We start from the raw sequence: 15,907 nt of genomic DNA, 5'->3' as shown, positions 1-15,907 counted from the left end.
GACATCTCAGATATTCACGTCATCCATGGCACGGACAGGGTTTCTGCTCTTGGCTGGCTTGTTTGTTTAAAAAAGGGGCCCAAAGAAAAGGGGGCGTTCGATATGAGCATCGTGTCCAGGTTTCAATGACCGCAATGCCCGACCGCTCTGATAGCCATCTTGTACACAAAGTCACTGTCTAAAATAAAACTTGCACACTTCTCACGCCCTTTAATGCATTAGGACTGGGTTACTTGCTTGTTATTGTGTCAATCTGTCTGTTTATCTGTGAGAGAAATGCCCGCCACCTCATGAAGCCCAACAACCAACGTGGCCGGTTCAACCCGCCCAGTATGTGAATCCCATTCTCTGCCTGACGCTCTCCATCATTCCGGGGGGGGTATCCCCAATGCCTCGTCAGTCCTTGCTGGTCAATTGGTGGTTCTCTCGATGAGTGAGATATCGCTCTACTCCGTTTTCGCAATCTCAGTGAGTCGTAATGTCGTAGTGTGTGATGCCAGGAGTCAAATGGAAACGCTGAGTGCACTTGATTAACAACTCAGTGCCAAGGTCGTCCCAGACGCTAGGGTCATCCTCCAGACGGCCGAAGAATAAACAGTCGTCTGTCTCAATTGCCCGCCGTCTGCGGGCCGGGAGATGCCCAAACTGACAAGACCTTAGCTGTCCTGTGCCACGATGTGAAGATAAAGGAAATTTTGGGGAACACCGCCCGGGCCAAAGAGAACCATGCTGCATTTCAGAAAGCCTGATCTTTGCAGACCGTGGAGTTGGCCTGATCGCGGTAACCATTAGATCGCGATTCAGTGAGATCGCGATTCAGTGAGACCGTGATGTAAATGATATCAGATCGCGGCCATGTGCGAGCATGAGATGAGATCGCGGTCAAACTCTGACCGCACGATGATGGGATCGCGATTTTGAAGATCGAAAAAAAGAGAAAGAAAGAAAGAAAAAGAGGGTCTCCCAGGAGATATGCGAGGCCCACTAAACTGCGGTCGTAAGATCAGACCGTTCAAAGATCAGATCGCGACTCCCGGTCGGGAGACATGCATTGCCGCTGAAGAATGAAGCACCTCACTTCCGAACAGGAAGGGCGCGGCGCAGAGCCCGCTCCATGGCCACCAGTTCACGGCGAGCCAGCTCGCGGAGGGTCAGCTTGTCAAACTCCCTGCCGCTCGGCAGGTCCAACTCGTGCCACATGTAGCCAAAGTACAGGTTGGTCTTCATGCCCTTGGCCTCGATGTCGGACTGCTCGTTGAGCGGCTTGGAGTGGACGAAGCGGGTCGACTCCTCGCGGACGATGGCGATGTACCACTCCAGCACATCGAGCGGGATACCGGGCTTGGGGCAGAGCGCGTAGAGATGGGTCCACATGTCGGCGAAGCGGGGCTGGTTGAACATGCGGGTGCGCTCCTCGTCCATGTGCGCGATGACGGCGATATTGTCCTTCTGGACGACCGAGAAGCCGGGACAGAGCATGGCGGCCGTGACGAGGCGCTTGAGGAGCTGCTCGTTGATGGTCGTCTCGTGCTGGCGGTTGTCACGTTGCAGGGCCTGAATGAGGAGAGTGACCAGTCTCTCGGTGGCGTAGTAGACTGCGTGCCGCTGACGGACCGTGATGTGCTTGGACATGTACCACGGCAGTTTCTTGATGGTGGAGATCATACACTCGTAAGGGCGCTGAGGGCATTCCTTCGCATATGGAGACTGAGGGGTTAGGCGGCAGTCAGCATCGGGGTCGGGTCTTACAGAATAGAGAAGGTTACTTACGCGCTGTGGAATCTCGACGTGCTTCACCAGCATGGTCATCTCTTCCTCCGTGACGAAACCTTTGAATGTCTTCCAGGGCTGTCCCTCAATCGGCCCCTGGATAACAGGCTTTGAACCTTCCCAGAAGACTCCGGAAGCAAGCGGGAAGAGGTCCTTCATCAGGGCCGACTGGCTGGAGAGTTGGACCTCGACAGGGCGGTCACCCAGCTTAGCGTTGCGTCCCTTCTGGATGGCCAATTGGTGACGCTCAACGGCCCTCATGGCATCCGGCAGACTCATGAACTCGACATAAGCATCCTGTGTCTTGCTGGTCACACGTTCCATGATGATGTGAACCGGCTCCTGATTGTCATTGAGGATCTTGGAATTGCGGCCAAGGAAGGCGATAATCTCTGCACGCTTGGTGCCGAAGGGGATCTGTGAAACACGCCAGTTAGCAAGAGTCCATACGAAAGAAGCAAAAATGCGAAAATGATCCAAGGTGAATTTTACTCACATTCCTGAGCTTGACAACACCGTAAGAGACCGGGGCGGCTTGGCTGCAGCTCTCAATAAACGGGAAGTTATCCGGGCTCAAGGCGGCCTCCTGAGTCGGTAAGCCGCTTGGGCCGTCAGTGAGAGCGTTGAGCTGGTCCGAGCGGAGGGCGCGAATCTCAGCAGGAACAGGGCCGAAGAAGCCCGGGTAGGGCACAAGAGCAACCTGGTCGTCCTCGGAGACCGATGAGAGGACGAGAGCTTGAGACGCGGAAGCGGCAGTCGAATCCTCTGTGGGAACATCGGAAGAGAAAGGGTCCGAGTCCGACGCAGCCGAGTAGGAAGCATCGTTCTTCCTGGTGTTGGCGCCACAGCCAAGGTTGAAGGCCGGCGGCGGCGGCAGGGAGGCAAAGTCTATGCCAGTACGTGGTGCAAAATTTCGAGGCTCGGTCTGATTATAGAGGACTGTTGGTTGAGGAGTCTCGTCCAGGTATTCGTCTCCCTGCTTGGTCGCATGCGAAGGAGTCATCTGCAAGTTTTGGTCGACACGCTGGAAGCGCGGGGCCGCAGCCGCCGAAGGAGTAGCCAGTCCATTGGATTGCTGGGTCCCATAAGAGGCGTCAGCAGCAGTGATGTATTCCGGCTGGTCAGCACCGTACGGATCAGAGCCGTAGGGGTCAGAACCGTAGGGGTAACCGATCGCGGTGGCACCCTGCGGGTAGTACATCATTCCTCCATGGTAGCTGGGCACGGGATAGAGGTTCATGCCGTATGCGGTGCCGACGGGGGCGTAGCCAAACGGGTAGCCGGTTACCTAAGGTAATCATCGTTAGCGTCATCGGCCGGAATATGAGAGACGAGTTTCGCTCACCGCAGTGTCAGCCTGGTGATAAATGGGAGCTGCGTTGTGATTCACGGCGGTGGCTCCTTTCGTCTTTGTCTGCTCGCTGTCCTTGTTGCTGCGCATGTTCCTAGCATCCAACTACAAGTTGGAAAGAGTGTTAATCAGCGACAGATCCGGCTGTACAAATTCAGAGAGTAACATGCTTACCAAAGTGTCGAGCGACGCATTCAAACGAGGGCCAGCATGGCCGGCATTCTCAGTGTATTCGGAGAACCGACCAGTGCCAATGGCTGCAATATTGTTGCCGCGGTTGGAAGCTGCAGTCTTGCCATTAGGCGTCGAGAAGCTCGTATTGCCATGTCCGCGGCTGCCGGTTGCACCACCCGTCCGAGCCGAAGTACTTTTATTCTCACGGTCGAAGTCACGAAGGCTGACGCCCCCGCTAGCCTCTTCGCGGTCATCTGAATCAACGGAGCGGGTTCCGTGCAAATCACCACCGTGATCACCTGCGTGCGAGCGACCAGAGGCCGATTTGGAGTTGGCGCCATGGTCACCCGGACGCGCCATTTCTAAGTGCGAGCTGGGCAGCTGTCGTGAAAGTTCTGGTTCTAAATGGTTAAGGTTAGTCGAGTTTGCTTCACAGGATAAAGGATGGAGAGAAAGAAAGGAAGGGAAGGGAAGGGAAAGCCCGACTGGATATGCGTCGTGCACGGAATGCGTTCCACATCGTGATTCTGCGATGGTGGCGGTATTGCGCCTTGAAGGGAAGCAGGGTCGGTTTGCGTATGGTAATAGGGGAATGGGAGAATGGGGGAATGGGAGAATGAAAGAGTAAGGGAATAAGAGAATGAGGGAATGAGGGAATGGGAGAGGGAGTGGTGTGGTGGTCGCTGAGGAGAATTGAAGAGTGGTGGAAGGAGAAAGAAAGGTGCTGGTCGATGACGAAGGAATTGCGTGGCCAAGATCAGCTTTGAGGAACGAAAGAGAGTGACTCGCACGTGGTCGAGAATTGTTGGGAGAGAACTCGGTTTGAAAGGTTGAATGGGAGAGATACAAGCGCTGGCAAGGCAGGCTGATATTCGACGGAAACCAGCAGGGAAAGGCTCGTTGGAGGAAGGATGAAGAGGAGGAGAAGCAACCTTTGTAGTTCTGCGATGATTGCGACAGAAATCAAGGCGGGTGGTCGAAAGAGAAGGTTAGGCTCTAGCCAACGGCGAGGAACAGAAGGCGAGTTTGAGCGTGGGTGTGAGGGCAAGGAAGGGAAGAGATTGGGTATGGGACCGGGTTGGCGCGAAGATATGGTAAAACGACTCCCGTTGCAGCTCGTGGTATAAGAATCCAAGGTCGCGCGGGCGTGCGGAGGTGAATGAGAGAAGAAGAAACCTACGGGTGATTGCGATGCACAGGGAAGCAAAAAACTTTGTTTGCTCGGTGAATTGCGAGGTAGCGGAGGGGAAGAAGGAGGTTGTGATTGATGAGAGAAGAAATGGTAAAACGCTGGGTTTGGTGCTAGGAAGCGAAATGCCTAGCATGTGGTTGGGATAAATAATAGAAGAGAAGAAAATGAAATGGCTTACCAGAAATCTCGACCACGCGGAAACGGCAAAGCTTTCTGTATAGTTTGTGAAAATGCAGCTGTGAGCGTTGGTTTGAAAATGTAGACGAGAGAGGCGAAGGAAACGGAAAGCCCGGAAATGCTGGATTTGGGGAGACAAGTGGAAGCACTAGAAGGTGGTATGACAATGCGGTACGAGTGAATCTGAACAAGGAAATAGAGAAGACGGTTCTTTGAAGTATTGTGTTGGGCCGGAATGATAGGGAAAATGCTTGCTGCCTATGTAGATGGGATGAAAACCAGCGGACTGGTGCTGTGTTTGTGTGATCATGGAATTCAGGGGCAGAAACCGAGTATTTCTTTGAAGGCAGGCGAGGGGAAGAGGAAACGTCGTGGACGTTGCCATAATTATAGGAATGGAGAGTGAAAGAAAAGCAAACGTGACTTACAAGAGACGACAATGTCGCGGAGAGTAAGGAGGGTGCCTAGCTGCATATGTAAGTGGTGAGAGCACGCCCAGATTAAGCTTGAAAATAGAAAAGGAGGGCGGCTAAGAAGGACGGTGAGATACGCAGCAAGGTCTATGAGACTAATGGTAGCAGGAAAAATGGGATGACTCGGCTCGCTACCCAGGGACGTGAGCCGGTCGTCCCAAATTTCAGAAAGTGAATAAGAGAAAGAATCGGTCGTCGGGAGAGCTAGTAAAGGACAGGGATTGGTCTGTTGTGGCTGGATACATTGGGATGGAAAATGAAAAGAGAACACTGTGGTGATGTGGGAGATGGCCTCCTAGGGCATTCCAAAGGAGTAACTGAAGATTAACTGATACGATTCTGTTGCCCTTTGACGGAGGGGAAAATGGGGGGTTTTGGTGACGGCCGAGTTGAGGGGAATGCGTTCCTCTTCGTGCCGTCTAAGCTAGTGGTTGTTGGAGTGCGTGGAGGGAATCGAAAGGTAGGGGAATGTGTTCGTAAGGTTGGACCTACTACTCTCCGTGAGCTGCTCGGCGTCGCAAGCACAAAACCCGGCTCTCTTTGGTGGTTGATGGGTGCTTGGAGAACGCCGAGAAGATGGCTTTTAAATGCACATAACATCAGTCGAAGACGGACAGGGGGTTACAGTTCTATAATAGCTCAATTGGATAGCAAAGTTTACTATTGTGCAATTGGAATTTGGGCGGCGGTTAACTGATCAACCTATGGAACAACGCTCCTAGAGAGGGAATGATCCAATTCTGTGCCCACAAGTAGCCTCTTAAACTTTGAATAGGCGAACAATAGATGCGGCTGCTATGACTGCCTTGAAGATTGAGGAATCTAGGTTTTACAGTTGAGCAGACAGAACGTGTCTGGTAAATTGGCATGGTTCCTGGCGCCGTGACGTAGGATGTGACTTTGCTAATGTGTACGAGGATACAAAATTTAAGGCGTTACAGGCACGATCAATCGAAATAGCCACTTTGACGCACTCCGTATTGCCATGCAAAGTCGAAATCAGAAGTTTAATCGAAGTTGAGAGCTGATGACGGTTAGGAGTTTTCATCATCAACAGGGTTGGGCTCGACGAGTCTGCAGACGACGCTATCACTACTCGCAAGCATCGCAGAGATCCGTTCATGAAGGCGGTTCTTTTTTTATTCCTAGATATGTCTACTGGGCGCTAACAGCATACTGCGGGTGGACGCTGCTGTATTACCGCTGCCAGCGCCGGCTAGCCTGTGATAAACGACGGCCCCAAATTCCTTTTGTCTTTGCTCACCACCTGCGCCAGGAACGCCGGGCACAATGCTTTTGAGCTCAGGACATTCAATGAGTCTGTAAAGCGACATAGCCTTCTCTGGGGCTCGATGCATCCATTGTGTCTTTCTTGAAGGCTTCGTCGCTCAGTCGAACTAAGGGCAGGTCAGACTGGACAGGACACGCAACATGGGAGATGGGGACCTACCGGTGTTAGGAACGACTCTGCTACGAATCGTGCCCGCGCATTCAACTGGCAGCGAACGTCAGCTTAGGCTCTTGGTTCGGCAAGTTAATAGGAGCCGTACGAATAGCTTCATTTCTGAGATCTCCTTATCCACCTCCTCCATAAACTGGATGATGAAATCGACGAGCTTATGCTTCAGCATCTCCTCGGTGTGGAAGTTTGTGATCAAGAACGAGATGTCGTAGCCCTGGAAAGAGGCCTGTCAGTCTGGGGGAAAGCCAAGCTGCCCTGCCTCGAGGAGTCCGACCTTGATGGGCTTCCTCCGGAGAATAAAGAAGGACTCGGCTCGCTGTGTCAGGAAGCGGGTAAACTTGTGCACCAGAATGTGCTCGATCTCGTCGGCCTGCTTGATCTTGATGCTGATGCGTATGCTGTTGATGCTGGGCTCGATGAGCACGCGCTCGTTCTCGTTGCGCGCAATCGTCAGAGGCGTGAGGAGCACCTCGGGCGACGTCTGCGCCTCGACCTCGGGGACATTGTGCCGCTCGGCTGTCTGGGATGCAAAGTTGGAGAGACAGAGGGCGGCCGTCAGACTGCTCCGGACGGCCTGGAGGTATGGGCGGAGTGACTGCGACTGCGGCGAACAAGAGTGTCAGCAACGTTGCGTATGGCCTTGCCGGAGCCCCCAACCTACCATCGTGTCGATGCTGCCAACGGCGCCCTTGAATCAGCAATGGCCGTGCAAGGCGGTTAGGTGCACTGCTGTTGTCGTCGTTGCCTCTTGGTTCCGGTATCCTTGGCAGGTCAGCCTGTCGATGTCGTCCCAAGTGGGGAGAGGGCGGGGCACCGCAGGGGTAGGTCGCCCAAGAGCTCAAGCCCAGCTAACTCATTACGTAATCCTGTAAGGGCGTCTGAGACCAGCCGGGGGCGAGGCTTGGCGCGATCCTCAGGTCTTGTCGATACCGCAACCCCGCGCCCCTCTCTTCCCGTTTCACGGAAAACAGCCCACCTCGATCTGACGAAGCAGTTCGGTTGCCTTGGGCAAGTTTTGCCACCGGATACAAGACGTTTGGACGACTGTGCGGGTCATCAACTTTTGTTTTTCCCCCTCTCTCCTACCCTCGCACCATCTCCAGATACTCCGGTTCAGGATGGCGACAGTCAACGGTACCTACCTTGTCCCCATTAGCTTCATGCTCTCTCGGTTGTCCGCAAAACTAACCCGGTTGTCTGTTAGTGGTGATCAAGCACCAAGGCAAGAAGTACGATGTCGAGGTCGACACTTCTTCGACCGGCGAGGTCCTCAAGTACCAGCTGTTCAGTCTGACCGGTGTCGAGCCCGACCGGCAAAAGATCCTCATCAAGGGCGGCCAGCTCAAAGATGACGCCGACATGAGCAAGCTGGGCCTGAAGCCCGGCCAGGTCATCATGATGATGGGGACCCCCGGAGAAGGCGGAGGCGCCCTCGTGCGGCCGACCGAAAAGATCAGGTTCCTCGAGGACATGACCGAGGCCGAGGCGGCGCAGCAAGCCGGAGCCACGCCCGCCGGCCTGGTAAATCTCGGCAACACCTGCTACCTCAACTCGACGCTCCAGGCGCTGCGCTCCATTCCCGAGCTCCAGGAGGCGCTTTCAAAACACCAGCACACATCCATGTCCGAGATTCCGCAGCTGGATCTCACCAACCAACTGAAGGACCTCTTCAAAGACATGTCGGAGACGCAAGGCGGCATGTCGCCGTTTACCTTTCTGAATGCTTTGCGGATGGCCTACCCTCAGTTCGCCGAGCGCTCCAAGAAAGGCCCGGGCTACGCGCAGCAGGACGCCGAAGAGGCCTGGTCCCAGATTGTCTCCCAACTGAGGCAGAAACTGAAGTGGAAGGATGTGAGCGAGGGCGACGCGGCCAAGGCAACTTCGTTCGTTGACAAATACATGGCCGGCGTGTTCTCGAGCACTCTTGAATGCGACGACCCCGCTGCCCGTGAGGGTGGCGAGCAATCGACCTCGGCCACGGAGCCGTTTCTCAAGCTCAACTGCCACATCGGCAACCAGACGGCCCACCTGAGAGATGGCCTTCTCGATGGTCTGACGGAAAAGATCGAGAAGCGGTCAGAGGTTCTGGGCCGAGACGTGATGTACACCAAGACATCCAAGATTGCTAGGCTACCCAAGTATCTCACCGTCCACTTTGTGCGCTTCTACTGGAAACGCGATGTCCAGAAGAAGGCCAAGATCATGCGCAAGGTAACCTTCCCGCATGAGCTGGACGCCGTCGAGTTCTGCACGGACGAGTTAAAGAAGGCGCTCATCCCCGTCAGGGACAAGGTGCGTGAGGTGCGCAAGGAAGAGGAGGATATTGAGCGGGCTCGGAAGCGCCGCAAGAAGAACCCCCTGTTGGACGGCGAAGTTCAGAACGAGAAAAAGGAAAGCGGCAAGAAGGACGACAAGAAGCCCACCACGTCGGCCGACGGCGACGTCGAAATGGCCGAGTCCTATAAGACGGATGCCGAGTTTGACGCCGAGAAAGATGCGGCCCTTCTCGCCGCCAAGAAGGAACTAAATGCTCTGATCGACCCAGAGCTCCGCAAAGACGACGGCGCCAACCAGTCAGGCATCTACGAGCTCCGCGGTGTCGTCACACACCAAGGCGCCAGCGCCGACAGCGGCCACTACACCGCGTACGTCAAGAAAACGGGGCCCAAGGACCCCGTGACAGGGAAAATCGGAGAGGAGGACGGCAAGTGGTGGTGGTTCAACGACGATAAGGTCTCCGAGGTGACTTCGGACAAGATCGACGCGCTGGCTGGCGGCGGCGAGTCGCACTCTGCCCTTATTCTCCTATACAAGGCCATTCCGCTTCCTACTCCTGAGGGCCTTAACGGGTAAAGCCCTTCTCCGGGGTAAATGTGGCATGGTTACAGAGGCGGCGTTGGGACCTGTTCGTACTGGCGCATGGGAAAAACATGAGGTACGAAAGGTTATGAAAAAAACAAGATGGCATGACTAGACCGGACATGTTATGTTAGACCGTAGCTAAGGCGAACGATGTGATATTCTGTCGAAATCAAACACGGGTATCTGTGGTGCGATGTCTGGTGGAGATGCAAAGAAGCCGCATTGACGATTACTTTGAATATGTAATGGCCAGCCGTTAGGCCTAGGGCAACCATGGGTGGCTGTTCCCTGTGTCTCGCACAACGTCGCGGCCGAGAATGCGATGCCTGCCCGACACACAAGACCTCGAAAGACGAGAACAAACTCCCCGTCCTCTTCTTAGCTTAGAAGAACAAGAGAGGACGGCCGCAATAACGAGCTAGACCGCTACTACCTCCTCTCATCGCCCTCACCCCGACCCCCGTCTGCAGCAGCACCCTCCATCCTCGCCCGCACCATGGCCAGCTTGCCCTCAATCTCGCCCTTTTGCCGCATCAGGTCGGCCCGGCGCTGCTCCAGCATCGCCACCTTGTCGTCCGTGGTGGCCTCTTGGATCTTTTGTTTTTCCTGTGGAATTGTGTGTGAGCGGTACTACTTACTACTCCTACTACTACTACTCCATGCATATACGGGGCTGCCGGGGAAGAAGGGGGGGAAGGGGGAAAGCGTGAGGAGGAAAGAACACGTACGGCTTTCCACTCTTGCTGCGTCTTGAGCCCTGCCCCGTAGATGGTCCCTGTGAAGGTCACGGCTGCGAAGGCGGCGGTCCAGACCATGCGCTTCCATTTTGGCGGGGGGCTGCGCTTGGACGGGGCGGATTGCGATGCTGGTGCTGATGAGGATAAAGAGGAAGAGGATGATGGTGGTGTTGTGGGGGTTGCGCTCGCAGTTGTCTTAGGGGGTGTTTTAGGGGGTATTTTGGTGGAGGCCGCTCTTCTGGTGGCGGCTCTGGTGAAGGAGGCGGCGGCTTTTGATGCTGCGCACGTTGATAGTGGTGGCATGGCGAAGGGTGATAAAACTTAAGGTGAGTAGGTATGCGTACGCCCAGTCGGTTTCGACAAGGATTAGTGCACCCAGAAAGAGTGATTCGCTCAGTCCCAGTACTGACGCCAAAGAGCGGCGCAATTGTCCGGTGTGGCTGTTATTGTCCTCCGTCTCCTAGATGCTCGCCTGTCCGCCTGCAGCGGAGAGACGCAACCACCGCCAACAGTGCGCCTCCGGTTCGCTTTCGGCGCTGGACCTGGGCAGCTTTCTACCGTGCTGCTTAGCCTTGAGGTCAATCCTCCTGTCCCTGCGTGCCGCTGTTGAGGTCCGCTGTCGTGTGCCTCGCCGTCACCGTCTGTTGTCGCACCGCGTGGAGAAAAAGTAGTCGTCGACTGAAGATCTCGGCGAGCTTGACGTAACGGTGCCGGCTGGGGACAGGGGTACGGCATTAGCTCGAACCCACTGGCTGCAGCGGGCGAATCATGGCGCATCAGGGCCAGCAGCAGATTCCGCATGCTGCTTGTCAAACGTGGGCGGGGGGCGCTTATTCCCGTCGGCTTCCCGCTTCTTGGGCTTCCCGCCGTCCAGTCTTCGTCCAGTCTTCGTCCAGTATTCGTCCAGCCAAGCAGGGTCAGGTACAGTACTGTAGCACAGGGCGCCCGCCGTGGTCTGAGTAATCGCCTTGCAGCTACCAGAGACTTGGATGGTCGGTCTTGTGTGTTAACGTGGTGTAGGAAGAAAAGAAAAAAAAAATGGAAATATTAAAAAAGTATCTTATAGCTCAGGAAACTGCGAGTTTTGTGTGTTGGTGTTTCGTGACAATTGTTGTCCGGTCGGCGATCGAGGTTCTTGTCCGCGGCAGGCGAGCACTCCAGGCCGGCGATTCGCTTAGGTCAATCAACTTGGCTTCGTCCCGCCGGGAATATGAGAAGGAAATCCCCCAAAGGCAGCGACTTTTAATATTCAATTGCGCTCTCGTTACCCCAGTCGCCGAGGCCAGCGTCAGTCTCAGGTGTGTCCAGTGCGCGCCTCTTGACGGTCGTTGCGTTACATTCACCTCGCGTCTCAGTCTCGCAGTAGCTCGTTTCTGTTCCTCTTGCACCGAACAACTCGGCATATCGGCATCAACCATGTCCACTCCCCGAGTTTTCATTGTCCGCCATGGCGAAACCGAATGGTCGCTCAACGGCCGCCATACCGGTACCACGGACATTCCGTTGACGGCCAACGGTGAGAAGCGGGTGACGGCGACGGGGAAGGCATTGGTCGGCAACGATCGCTTGATTGTTCCCAGGAAACTGGCCCGCATGTAAGTATTTCCACTCTCCGCATCGACCCCGGTATTTTCGTGTTTCATCACCGTCTCCGTCACCAACGACCAGAGCCCGATCTTTATATGATGTGCCGATCTACCCGGGGGTGTCGTTCTTTAGCGGGGTTGAATGTTTCAATTCCTGCCCCCCACACGATACTCCTGAACTGCCAAAGATCTCGACATTAATCATTCCACAGCTACGTCTCCCCAAGACGGCGGGCCCAGCGGACTCTGGAGCTGCTCAACCTGGTAGCCAAGGATCAGCTGCCGTGGGAAGCGCATGGTGAACCAGCCTGCGAGGGCCCGGCATGCGAGGCGCGGATTGAGGTGACGGAGGACATCCGCGAGTGGGACTACGGCAACTACGAGGGTATCACCACGCCCCAGATCCGTGAACTGCGAAAGCAGCAAGGACTAGACCCGAATTGGGACATTTGGAGAGATGGCTGTCCAGGTGGGGAGTGAGACGCCCCTAATCCCACTCACAGGCGGCTTTAGACCTAAACAAACCCCCTGAGCAGGAGCCCAGCAGACATCACCGAGCGGCTTGACAGGCTCATCAAAGACATCCGAGACAAGTGGCAAGCACCCGTTTTGAGCAAGCCCAAGGGAGAGGCAGGCAACGGGGACGTGCTGATTGTTGCCCATGGCCACATCCTGCGGGCGTTTGCCCAGCGCTGGGCGGGCAAGTCGCTCGTTGACGGCCCTACCTTCCTGCTCGAGGCTGGCGGTGTCGGGACGTTGAGGTGAGGCGTCCGTCGTTCGATGCAGCTAGTCTTCCGCTAAACAGTCATATTCTTTACTTAGCTATGAGCATCACAACATCAATGAGCCCGCGATTCTCCTTGGCGGCGCCTTTATTGTCGAGCTTTCCGGTATGTAAACGTTCAAACCGCTACAAAGTACTTCGCATATTCGCGGCGTACGCACGTATTGAGTGCTCTCACTTGCAAGCCTTGATCTGCCGAATTTTACCCTGCCCTTGTGCCAGGCAGTGGCTAACCTTACATGCTACAACGATGCAGGAGAGCTGAGCTAAGCGCTGGGTGCTTCTATTCTTCTCTCGCAGGTTAGGAGCCAGAGGATATTGTTGGAGATGATGATGGTTTGGTGATGACAAGTGGTGCATGGATATTTCACTCCTTCTTCGCCCTTCGTGCTCGGTTTACAGAGAAGCCGCAGCCCTCTATTACAACACTTCAAACCTTTGCGATGCCATTACAACACCCTACTTATACATCATCATGCACGCACTCAACTCGATACCAGCGATCGTTAACACCGTGTAGTTGATATGTCAGAGTCCTGAAGAACAAGACCTCCTCTCCCCCATACGTAGCCACATCCGCCCCATCCTCTCTCAGATCAAGCCTTAGTCCCGCGGGCAATGAAGATCTTCCTCTTCATCCCCGGCTCGTCTGCCGTACCGTGGAAGAACACCACCCCGACCTCCTCCAGCCCAAAGTCCTTCCCCACCCCAGCCTCTTCATAAATACGCTTGATCTGCTCCACAGAGAAGCCGTGGTGGGTGACGGTGGACGAAGCGGGGTGCGCGGGCTGCATTCACGCCAGTGAGAAATCAGTCCGTTAGCCTCCTCCTCCTCTTCCCATCAATAGTACAAAAGGACGAGGGAGGGAAAAGAGAAAATAAGAAAGGCAACGCTGACTCACATCTATCTCGCCGTGCGGCAGGAAATCCAGGATGACCAGCACGCCTCCCGTCTTGAGCCGAGCGGCCAGCCGGCGCGCCGCCAGCGCCGGGTCGTCAAAGTGGTGGAACCCGAGGCCAACGGCGGCAACGTCAAAGTCAAAAAACTCGGCCGAGGCGAAGGGGGGCGGGTCCGGGTCCGAGGCCGCGCAGAGATTGCCCTGGTAGGCGCGCATCTCGGCGGGGGAGATTCCCTGTTGTACCATGTCGGTTAGTTACATATATTGGATCGAAGACGGTTGGCGGGTGGAAGGGGGTTTCCGGACCTGGTTCTCAGCGCGGGCGTTGTAGGCGGCTACCTGGAGAGGGAGTCAATATCATGTTCGTTTGGGGAACTAAGGGGCCAAATTCAAGCCTCGGCGGATAAGAATCTCCGCCGAAATCAGTGTTGGAGGAGGGAGGGACTTGCCATGCCCTCTGACAGATCGATGCCGATACATTGCGTCGTGTACGGGGCGAGGGCCTGGGAAAGGGAGCAGTCAGCGGTTAGTCTAGTTTAGAAAGATCCGGAGTTGCGGCGACAGTTTCCGTCCCGGCGGGGGAAAGCGAGGCGGCGAGAAGAGCCCCTGGGAGGCATCATACCCTGGATACTGCACCGTAGTTTGGTAAGCGGCTGAGCAGAGAGTAACGAGGGAGTGAAGGGAGATAATGTTGACAAGTTGAGAACCGCGCATGTCGCCGTTCCTTGGGGCTGGCTAGGCCGACTAGGCCGTCATGAGTGCGGATATCGCGGTATGGGGTACAGTGGCACAACCAGAACTGGAACGAGAGCAGAACGACATACCAACACCAGTCCCGCAGGCATAATCCAGTAGCCTCACAGTCTTCCCATCTGTCTTGTCATTGTCCTTGTCGTAATCGTCATCAACCCAGTCAACCCCAAAGAAGTCCAGTCGGGCTCGAATCTCCTCGATGATCTGGTCCAGCGTCTTGCCGTGCTTGCTGTCATAGGAGGCCGCCTCCTTGCTGAATGGCCGCGGCCCATTAGCGTCCTATCATCCAGCAGGCAGGAAAAAGGATCGAGGAGATATGAGGTGACGTGGCAGGATTCACAGCAGACCGGTTTGTGAAACCCACGGGCTTCAAGCTCATGCTCAGTCTGCCGCGCGGAGGGGACGAGGCCCAAGGTTATTTGCTCACTCGAAGAAGTCCTTGTTATGCCCTGATGCGGAAGCCATGGTTGCTTGGTAAGCTGGTCAAGAGTAGGTGGTATCGCGACGCAGGCGCTGAACCGGCAGAGTTCGCTTCGTTGGGGGCTGTCGTTGACGGGTAGACTGTTTTCTCGTTCCAGTCTTCCGGCCAATAGAGATTGTCGATGTATCGAGATTCAAGTTGTTGACCCTGATTGCCCAAAAGAAAAGTTCATTGCCAGTCTTTTTATCTCTCCAAGATTCGAGGTTGGGTGCACGTCGTCGTTCTCAGCACGGAAAGATATCGGCCACTTCTCGGCTCGAGAGGGCGTCTTCTTGACCAACGAAGCCCCAAGCTCCCCCTATCAACGCCGCAGAGAAACCTGAGAGTCGAGGCTGATTACGTGCAAAGTCCCCTTCAAGCATAGTACTGAGTCAGAAAGGTCTACTGTTACTCGTCCTTCGCCATCGTCAAAGTGCCCCTCAGCGCAGCGATATTGTCCACAGTGCACAGATGGTCCTTTCTTCTACACGGCACTGTACCAGTACGGAAGCACGCACGACACATTGGGCAAAGTACTGGTGGTATCCACTCGGGATAATCCCCTTTCCAGCGATAAACCCGCTACCCACCTCCTTTCCCAGCCCTTGCCGACCGGCGAAAGAACAGACCTTCTCTTTGTTCCAGACGGGACGGACTTGACAGCGGCTCGCAATACAGAGGAATGGGACCGGCCGCTCGAGCGTTCAAAAGTCAGGGCGCGCACGAAAGGGACCCGGACGCGGGAGCGGGACGACGCAGTGGGTATCGAACGACAATGACGACGGGCCCATTTAGAGTTACATTATTACCCGCCCCAGAGCTGGGCTTCGCTCCGGATGGGAAAAGAAAAAATAAAAGATGATGGGACCCCCCCCCCTCCCCCCCATTGCGTGCCAGACGGGCGGGGCCGGTTCGGACTGCGCCCCGCGACCAACAACAAACACTCGAAACACGCTCAACATCACATTGGAAGGGGGTGGGTTCTTTTTCTTTTTTTTCTTTTTTTTTTTCTTTTTTTTCCTTCTCTTCTCTAGACCCGGCCGGCGATTGGGTCCGTCTGTTCTCCTGGCCTCCCACGATAGCTCGCAACCCCGCAAATTGTGCCGAAAATTTGGTCCTGCAGAGCGCCAATCCGCGTGCTGAGAGGTTGAGTGGAAAGCCATGGGATCGAACCCGTCGGTTCGGGGATTGAGTCCCCTTCCCACTGCTTCTTTTTTTTTCGGGGGG

At 55.3% G+C, this 15,907-nt stretch overlaps 5 protein-coding genes across 5 annotated transcripts; 2 read left to right on the top strand and 3 right to left on the bottom strand.

The window, feature by feature from the left end:
• Positions 1-1,074: 1,074 nt before the first annotated feature.
• On the bottom strand, positions 1,075-3,655 carry MFIFM68171_02499 (uncharacterized protein; the record flags this gene model as incomplete). Its single annotated transcript, XM_071057921.1, has 5 exons — positions 1,075-1,707; positions 1,771-2,187; positions 2,267-3,058; positions 3,116-3,226; positions 3,296-3,655. The coding sequence occupies 5 exons, from the start codon at positions 3,653-3,655 to the stop codon at positions 1,075-1,077; spliced, it is 2,313 nt and encodes a 770-aa protein (XP_070914022.1).
• Positions 3,656-6,525: 2,870 nt separating this feature from the next.
• Positions 6,526-7,263, bottom strand: ARC19 (Arp complex subunit; the record flags this gene model as incomplete). The annotated part of the gene is made up of 5 exons (XM_071057920.1): positions 6,526-6,534; positions 6,588-6,632; positions 6,688-6,813; positions 6,874-7,200; positions 7,261-7,263. 5 exons carry the CDS (start codon positions 7,261-7,263, stop codon positions 6,526-6,528), a joined length of 510 nt encoding a protein of 169 aa, XP_070914021.1.
• Positions 7,264-7,717: 454 nt separating this feature from the next.
• On the top strand, positions 7,718-9,452 carry UBP6 (deubiquitinating enzyme; the record flags this gene model as incomplete). Its single annotated transcript, XM_071057919.1, has 2 exons — positions 7,718-7,733; positions 7,804-9,452. 2 exons carry the CDS (start codon positions 7,718-7,720, stop codon positions 9,450-9,452), a joined length of 1,665 nt encoding a protein of 554 aa, XP_070914020.1.
• A 2,162-nt stretch (positions 9,453-11,614) lies between these two features.
• SHB17 (Sedoheptulose 1,7-bisphosphatase) lies at positions 11,615-12,682 on the top strand (the record flags this gene model as incomplete). The annotated part of the gene is made up of 4 exons (XM_071057918.1): positions 11,615-11,793; positions 11,997-12,260; positions 12,321-12,545; positions 12,607-12,682. The coding sequence occupies 4 exons, from the start codon at positions 11,615-11,617 to the stop codon at positions 12,680-12,682; spliced, it is 744 nt and encodes a 247-aa protein (XP_070914019.1).
• A 482-nt stretch (positions 12,683-13,164) lies between these two features.
• MFIFM68171_02495 (uncharacterized protein) lies at positions 13,165-14,685 on the bottom strand (the record flags this gene model as incomplete). Its single annotated transcript, XM_071057917.1, has 6 exons — positions 13,165-13,356; positions 13,471-13,701; positions 13,774-13,806; positions 13,917-13,970; positions 14,296-14,473; positions 14,648-14,685. The coding sequence occupies 6 exons, from the start codon at positions 14,683-14,685 to the stop codon at positions 13,165-13,167; spliced, it is 726 nt and encodes a 241-aa protein (XP_070914018.1).
• Between the last annotated feature and the right edge of the window lie 1,222 nt (positions 14,686-15,907).

This window comes from Madurella fahalii (genome assembly GCF_045866475.1).
Source record: "Madurella fahalii IFM 68171 DNA, scaffold_1, whole genome shotgun sequence".
In the NCBI taxonomy this organism is placed as follows: domain Eukaryota; kingdom Fungi; phylum Ascomycota; class Sordariomycetes; order Sordariales; genus Madurella; species Madurella fahalii.
This window is presented reverse-complemented; position numbering and strand designations above follow the sequence as displayed.